The 9,050-nt window shown below is 32.3% G+C and overlaps 1 protein-coding gene across 1 annotated transcript; it reads left to right on the plus strand.

Moving 5' to 3' along the window:
* The first annotated feature begins 4,878 nt into the window (after nucleotides 1-4,878).
* Nucleotides 4,879-8,645, plus strand: LOC114267737 (receptor-like protein EIX2). The gene is made up of 2 exons (XM_082893888.1): nucleotides 4,879-7,874; nucleotides 8,382-8,645. The coding sequence occupies exon 1, from the start codon at nucleotides 4,946-4,948 to the stop codon at nucleotides 7,856-7,858; it is 2,913 nt and encodes a 970-aa protein (XP_082750014.1). The 5' UTR covers nucleotides 4,879-4,945; the 3' UTR covers nucleotides 7,859-7,874; nucleotides 8,382-8,645.
* The last annotated feature ends 405 nt before the right edge of the window (nucleotides 8,646-9,050 follow it).

Consider the following 9,050-nt stretch of genomic DNA (forward strand, 5'->3'; position numbering starts at 1 on the left):
AAATAATCTTTTTATTTACTATTTTAATGGTTCTTTTTTTCAATTATTTTTTTTTATTATGAGAAAAATGTGATTGTAGTTAGATAGCATTAAAAAAAATGTGATTTGTATGGTTGAAGTTATCTCCTTTTGTTTATAATTTGATTTTTAATATAATTGAAGTTAGATAAATATAAACACTCAAGGGGGTTTTTTAAGCAAAATGGGGTTTTTAACCTCAAAGTTTGTGAAAGTTTCAATATCTCAATCTGAATTTTCTAAATTTTTTATTAAAAAAAAAATCAACATTTATTGATTTGATTAAAATCCCCTGATCAGCATTTATTAACTTTTTTCAATCTACATGCTTGTATTTATTGATTTGGTCAAAATCTCCTGATCAACATTCAAAATCCCCTCATACAAATAACTATAGATACAATCTGTGTATAATTATTGTAGTACCATTTTCAACTTCTCTCATACACTATGGTTAGTGATAAGATTGTTAAATTATTTTATAAAAAAACTTAAAAAACATAATTTATATATTAAAAAAATCTAAAACAAATATAAATATTTAAAATTATCCTGTACATAGCACGGATGATAGGCTAGTATACTAATAAATGAAAGATGAAAATACTTTTGTGGTTTTTTTAGGAAATAAAACGAGCATATGGTACACTCTTAAAAATGCATACAGTATGCCTTTTCAAAACTACACTACAATGATTGGTAACAAAATCACAATAGTTAAATAACTTTTTCATATTAGTTTGTTATATAACCATAATAATTTATGACTAAAACTCCTTTTATGGGGCATTCCTTCGTAACATAATTATAATAATTTGTATTAACACTATAAAAACTCATAACAATTCTACAAAATATACTGTTAATTAAGTATAACGCAGCGGGGAAAAAAAAATATACGTTGTTTCATTATCCCATATCCCATATATCGTATCAGATATATAGGATAAATATATCATCTATTCATATAAGTTGATATGATAGATATAGCTATCATGAGTGGTTATCTAAATAAGTTTTGAATTCAAATTTAAACTTACATGGATAAGATTCAAAAGGTTCATGGGTCATGCCACATGGGCACTCAATTTCTAACAAATACAAAATATTATACTCATATCGTAGCAATCTCACCAACTTAGCAGGCCAAGACCGAGTCCGGATCGTCCATTCCTGCGGTGCCCCCAAAACGACATCGTTTTGGAGAAAATTTCAATTTAAAAAAAAAAAAAAGACAGAACAGAACAGAATCAAACCAAACCAGAGAGGGAGAATGAAGGCAACGACAGATTTGGACTTCTTCTCTGGGTCACCCTTGCAAATCGCTAGCCTTTTCCCGCCTTCTACGACTGCCTGGATCCCCTCTCTCTCTCTCTCTCTCTCTCTCTCTCTCTCTCTCTCTCTCTCTCTGTGTTATATATCTGAGTGAATTTCAATCTCGACCAACCACTACTATAGTTTGTCGCACCCAACTTCTCTCTTGTGACTCTCATCAATCTTTTATGTATATTGTGTTTGTTGGCCTTACATTTCACTTGTACAAACCTCATTTGCATCCAAGTCCTCTCTTTTCTGTTCTGGGTTTCCATCACAATGACACACTGATTCAACACCTGGTAATTCAAAACTCCATCTTCAAATCCCTCTTTTCTCTCATTTCTTATCTCCTTATATATATATATATATATATATATATATATATATATATATGTATGGTTTAATTTGTGTTCTCATTCTCAAATTGCATCTTATAAAGAGAGGGTTCGGTTCGATCTTGTTCTTTTCCTTGCAATTTCAATCTGGGTCAAGAAAAATCGGCTACGATAATAACCTTCTTGTTCTGATTGATGGAACTTGATTTAGATTTAATTTATTGTTGTGGATTCAATTTTTTTTGTGTTTTATTTTATGGGTTTTTCTTTTATATGTTTATAAAGTGTATAATTTGGGATTTTGGTAATTTGTTGTTGAGGGAATTTTGTGTTCTATTCATCTTTGTTGTTTATTCGACCCATTGAAAATACACAGGTAACGAATGATTGGATGACGGCAATGGTTGCCTTCCTTCTTTCTTCTCCCTTCTTTCTTCTTCTCCCTCTCTGGTTTATCTATCGTTGCCTTTCATCTTCTCCCTTCTTGCTTCTTCTCCCTCCGTTGCTCCTGTTCTATCCTTTTCTTTTTCTTTTTCTTTTTCTTTTTTTCAATTGAAATCTTGCCCCAAAACGACGTCGTTTTGAGGCACCGCAGGATAGGCCGCAGGAATGGGCGGCCGAGGATCCAGACTCGGCCAAGACCCCCTAAAACTCTACTAAAATAGAGGCTCTTTATATATAATATTTTACCTCATTCTCGTTTGATTCACTCTAACTGTCTCTTTTAAAAATAATCATATACTCAGATTAATTTATGACACTAACACCATTAAATTTACTTGCAAAAAACACTTGTACAAACTTGTACAATGGCCCTGTTTGATTCCAGGATATAAAGGGTGGGAATGAATATTATATACTGTGGGGTTCACATATCCATGTTTACATTTTTTTTTTTCAAGAGGATATAATATACTATGGGATTGTATATCCCCTAAAATTGGAGGATATACAATACCACTATCCCTCCATTATATCATATCCCCTGGTTTGGGATATGATTTAAAAGTCCAATTTACCCTCTTGTCTATCTAATATAATATAATATAATTTTTTAATTTAATTTAATATTATTGAATTTAATATAATATAATATAATTTAATATAAATTTTGAATTTAATATAATGTAAATTTTTTTTTATCATTATCAGGTTGATATTAAAATAATATAATTTCTTTTTTGTTTGGAAAAAATATTGAATTTAATATGAATCTTTAATTTGTTCCAATAAAAAATAATATGAATTTTTAATTTGTTTATTTGCATTAGTTTTGAATTTTTAATTTGTTTATTTGCATTAGTTCCAATATGGGTATTTAAAATATATTATGAGGCAATCTTAGAAATTACTTGTTTATATCCCATAATATATTTTGTAAAACAAATATGGATAATATATATTCAATCTTATATTCCAAGTCAACAAACATGAAATGAGGGATATATTATCCAATACATATATCCTGACTAAATTCCATATCATATTATATTCTCTATTTTATATCTAATGAAACAAACAAGGCCATAACTGATATAAATGTATTATTTTGGTATCACTATCTCACACCTTATGGTTAATATTTGATAATTTTTTTGATAAATTATTTCATAATTCTATCACTGCTCTTTCTCCCATATGAACCTAACAAACGAAAACTAGAGATAAGAGTTTCTAAACCCAAGAAGACTGAATGGCCGTCCACTGATGACTCGACTTGGACATAAATGTATTCTTATTTACATATTTTAATAATTTTTAATTATATACATTATATTATAATAATAATAATAAGGAAAATGTTTGAGGGCCACAATTTTTGTGGCCACAATGGTTCAAAACTGTTAAAACGACGTTGCCAAAACGACGTCGTTTTGACAGTTTTGAGCCATTGTGGCCACAAAAATTGTGACACTCTAGCATTGTTGTAATAATAATTATACCAGGGGCTCATGACTTGAGACTTTTCAAAACCATCAAGTCTTCTTATACAGTGTATAAAGGGTCAGTTTGTCTCTTGTTTGAGATTAAGATTAAATCATTTAGTCTGGTCTATAGATTTATTTTTAGGTTCCGTTTCGATAATCTGAATAGTTCAATATATAGAATTCGTCGAGTATTATATTCCTGTAAAAAATCACATTGATCGGATATCGATAGTTATTTGATCGGATCAGATTTCTGTCAATTATTTATTTTTTTACCGTCTATTTTTTTTATACAAATTTAATCCGATCAAATAACTATTGATATCTAATTAACATAATTTTTTACAAAAATATAATACTCAACGAAACTGACCGAATTATTAACACGGGATCCAAAATAGATCCATAAACCAAGCTAGACGGTCCAGTTTTGATAATTCTATCATTGCACTTTCTCCAATATCAACCGACACACCAAAGACTAGAGATAAGAGTTTGTTCCCCCAAGAAGACGGAATGGCCATCCGCTGATGACTTGACTTGGACATAAATTCTTATTTACATATTTTAATAATTTTTAATTATATATTTTATATTATAATAATAATAATTATGACTAGGTGCTCATGACTTGAGACTTTTCAAAATCATGGAGTCTTCTTATCCAGTTTATAAAGGGTTTAGCTTGTTACATATTTGAGATTAAGATTAAATCGTTCAGTTTGGTTTATGGATTTATTTTTTGGTCCTATTTTGATAATTAAAATAATTTAATGTGTATAATTCGTTGAGTATTATATTCTGATAAAAAATCATATTGATCAGATATTAATAGTTATTTGATTGGATCAAATTTTTGTCAATCGTTTATTTTTTCACCGTCCAATTTTTTTTATACAAATTTGATCCGATCAAATAATTATTGATATCCAATCAATGTAATTTTTTATAAGGATATAATACTCGACAAATTCTATATATTGAACTGTTCAAATTATCGAAACGGAGTCCAAAATGAACCTATAAACCGGACTAAACGGTCAAATTTTGATAATTTTATCATTGCTCTTTCTCCGATATGAACCTGACACACCAAAGACTAGAAATAAGAGTTTGTACCCCAAGAAGACGGAATGACAATGCACTGATGACTTGACTTGGACATAAATGTATTCTTATTTACATATTTTAATTATTTTTAATTATATACATTATATTATAATAATAATAATTATAAATAGTGCTCATGAATTGAGACTTTCCAAAACAATCAAGTCTTCTTATACAATTTATAAAACTCTAATCTTTCAACACAGGCATCAAAATTACATTCCACACCCAGAAGCTATGGGCACAACCTCTAGTGCACTTGTGATGTTATTTGCTCTTTTTTTCATTGAAAGACTTGAGTTCATTTGTAGTAGTATAAATTCAAATGTGAGTTGCATAGCGAGTGAGCGAGAAGCTCTTATGAAATTCAAAGGAAATCTGACAGATGAAGCAAATCGTTTATCCTCGTGGGTTGGAGAGGACTGTTGTACGTGGAAGGGAGTTGGTTGTAGCAGCAAAACAGGCCATGTTGTGAAGCTTGATCTGCGTAATCCAATTCGCAAACCATCTTGGATCTTCTCTGGCGATTATTCAAATTTCGAAATGAACAAATTGGGTGGTCAGATAAGTCCTTCCTTACTCGATTTGAATCATTTGCATTACCTAGACTTGAGCATGAACGATATGCAAATTTCTAATTCCTTAGGATCTTTGAAAAGCTTGAGATACCTTGACCTCTCTTTGTCAATTTTCGATGCAACGATTCCTCATAATCTGGGAAATCTTTCAAGGTTGCAGTATCTCAACCTTAGCTATAATTATTTACCTGGTCCAATTCCTGATACACTTGGAAGGTTGACCTCTCTCACAGTCCTTGACCTTTCAAGTAACAACTTCAATGATTCAATGTGGTATTCTTTGTGTAACCTGAGCAGTCTTGTCCAGATAGATCTTAGTTATAATAGCCTTAGAGGTGCAATCCCCCATTGCCTTGGGAATCTTGCTTCTCTTTCCATCCTCAGGTTGAATGCAAATTATTATCTTCAAGGTCCAATTCCAAGTGAGATGGGAAATATGACACAACTTACAGAGCTTGACCTCTCTTGGAATGCATTTGCATGTGAAATACCAAACTCCATGAGGAACCTCTGCAACTTGCGTGTATTGGATTTGTCCTATAACATGTTCACTGGAAAGCTTTCAACTTCTATCGGAAGTCCATTTGGTTGCATCCATAATAGTTTGGAAGATTTGTATCTTTCTTCAAATAAGTTGAGTGGTGGTCTGCCAAACCATTTGGGAGAGTTTAAGAAACTAGAGAGGCTTATTATTAGAATGAATTCATTTTATGGTCCGCTGCCATCATCACTCGGAAGACTATCATATTTGAGAGAGTTAGATGTTGGAGGCAATCAATTGAATGGGAGCATTCCAATTAGTCTTGGACAACTTTCAAAACTAGAATCTCTAGATTTGTCAAACAATTCATTTGTCGGCACCGTATCTGAACTTCACTTTGCCAAACTCAAGAGTTTAAATGAATTGCTCTTGGAATCAAATTCAGTAGTTTTGAATGTGACCTCCCAATGGGTTCCTCCCTTTCAACTCCAAGGCATAGAATTGTCATCCATCAAAGTAGGACCCCAATTTCCTCAATGGCTCGAAACACAAAAAAAGGTTACAAATTTATACATGTCTAATGCAAGCATCTCAGCTGTCATTCCTGATTGGTTTGAGAGTATTTATTGTGGCATTATAGACTTGGATCTTTCCAACAACCAGATCAAAGGAAAGGTGCCGACATTTCAAAAATGTAAATATAGAGGGCCCACTAAATCGTTACAATTGAGTTCTAACAGATTTGAGGGCCCACTAACACCGCTTCCTTCATATGTTGATCTCTTAGATCTCTCCAACAACGCCCTTTCAGGACCTATTACTGTGAGTGATGATAATGCATTCACATCTCTTGGTCTCTCAAATAACCAATTGACTGGTGTCATTTCAGTGTCTTTGTGCAAGGCAAAGAATATAATTCTTATTGATTTCTCAAACAATCAGTTATCAGGAAAAATTCCTCCTTGCTTGGGGCAATTGAATCAGTTGTCGGTGCTAGATTTGACGAATAATAGTCTATATGGTGAAATTCCAAGTTCTTTGGGTTCCCTACAATCTCTCAATTCCTTGCACTTGCGTAACAATAAGTTTTTCGGGAAGCTTCCTTTGTCCTTACAAAATTTGACAAATCTTTTCACCATTGATCTAGGTGAAAATGTGTTCACTGATAATATCCCTTCATGGATTGGATATAACCTAACTAATCTTAAATTTCTCAATCTTCAATCAAATAATTTCTATGGTGATATTCCTCCACAACTCTGTTGTCTCCAAAATTTGCAATTGTTGAACTTGGCACAAAATAACATAACGGGAAATATCCCTCGTTGTTTTGGCAACTTCACTGCCATGGTTGACCTACATCGTGGGCACTTTTCTTATCCAGTTAATTATTCTATTGAAGCAAATTATGAAGAGAACATTTTGGATTCAATGAAAGGAAGAGAACTGGAATACACCAAGACACTCAAATTTCTCGTCTCCATGGACCTTTCGAACAATGGCATTGTTGGAGAGATTCCAGAAGAGTTAATGGATCTTTCTGGGTTGCTGAACTTGAATTTATCTGGAAATCATCTAAAAGGAAGGATCCCTAATAATATTGGCAATTTGACACAATTGGAATCTCTTGATTTGTCTCGAAACAAACTTTCTGGCCCCATTCCTCCAAGTCTGTCCAGTTTACGCTACCTAAGTTATTTGAACATGTCATTCAATAATTTATCAGGGCGAATACCAACGGGAAATCAACTTCGAACTCTCGACGATCCTTCCATTTATATAGGCAACGATGATGGCCTTTGTGGTGCACCACTAAACAGCTGCCTCGATGATAAATCATCGGATGGTGATCACAAACATGGTGATGAGGGTAAAGTTGCAGATGAAATTGATTTTTTGTGGTTCTATGCTGGCATTGGACCTGGTTTCTCGGTTGGGTTTTTGGGGGTCTGTGGCACTTTGAATTTCAAGAAGTCTTGGAGGTATGCGTACTTCCAGTTCATCGAAAACAACTACAATTGGATATTAGTAACCATAGCAATCAAGTTCGCTCAGCTGAGGAAATTCAACGAAAAAAAATTTGGAAGATGAATTCATCTCCCAATTGGTTTGTCTCTCTCTCTCTCTCTCTCTCTCTCTCTCTCATATCATGTACATACATTACCTCTGTATCTTGTGATAATTTCGACGTGTACATCAAATTTCCATCTTCATACCCCATGATTTTTCTTGCATGAATCTTTTGAATTTTTTTCATTTCCTTACCATCATTAACATAACAATGCTAATCATGTTAATGATTTTTGGAATATCATCACGACTTGAAGAATAACCATTCATATTTTGAAGTGGAGATAGTGATATTTCCAGATTATCATCAAAACATGTCTTACATTCAAGATCATACAGTAAAGTGTACAGATTAATTTCCACCTAATTTCTTTACCAAAAGAGCCAAAATTCTTTGTCACATGCTTAAAAACATTGAAACAAATGCAAGTTTGCTGTTTTACATTTCTCAAATAATTTTTCAAAAGTCATTTGTTGCATTATTTCAGAGAAACCTTGTTAACATCCACTAATATGCTTGTTATATGCTTTGTTGTCATTAAAGGGTCTTATATTCGGCTGGAGAAAGGATTCTCAGAGGAAGCAGCATTGAGATCATGTTATGGATTTTCTTGAGTTGTTGGAAAGAAATAAGTTTGAATAATTCTATAATTCTAGTATATGTTGACGGGGTTTGATGATTTTGTGTCTTTTGTAAAATATTCTAAAGTAAGGCTTTCCTTAAATAAATGATTTGTGAACTATCATATTCCAAAATATGTTATAGACTGTGTTTTGCATATATATGTATTCTCCTTTTATTGGTGAATTCTATGACTTTTGCCAATTGAGGCCATGGATTCTAGTTTTAATTTTGAGAATTGAGCAAAATGCTCCAACAATGATATACATATAGTAATGGTATCACCAACAAAAACCCTATCAAAACAGAGAGCTATTGTGCCACAATCAAATTCACATATAGGTTCAACTATTCATGTTTTTCTTCACATTGTAGTAATCTTTACTTGTGTCAAAGCTTTTAATGATTTAGGAGAAGTACGTAACATCAGTAATATACAAGTATGTTTCTCAACTTGCACTACTTTTTGTTTAATTTGTTAATGATTAATCCTTGCCAAAGATTTGTGTGTGTGTGTGTGTTTTATTCTCTGTCTATTTGTGTCTATTGAGTTTTAACCAATTTATCAGTGTTTGAGGTTGGCTTTTTTAA

Source organism: Camellia sinensis, chromosome 11 (genome assembly GCF_055761805.1).
Source record: "Camellia sinensis isolate YWXY chromosome 11, ASM5576180v1, whole genome shotgun sequence".
NCBI lineage: Eukaryota > Viridiplantae > Streptophyta > Magnoliopsida > Ericales > Theaceae > Camellia > Camellia sinensis.

Bases quoted from the DNA above. Each gene is read 5' to 3' on its own strand.
- LOC114267737 (XM_082893888.1), top strand. From the start codon at position 4,946: ATGGGCACAACCTCTAGTGCACTTGTGATGTTATTTGCTCTTTTTTTC.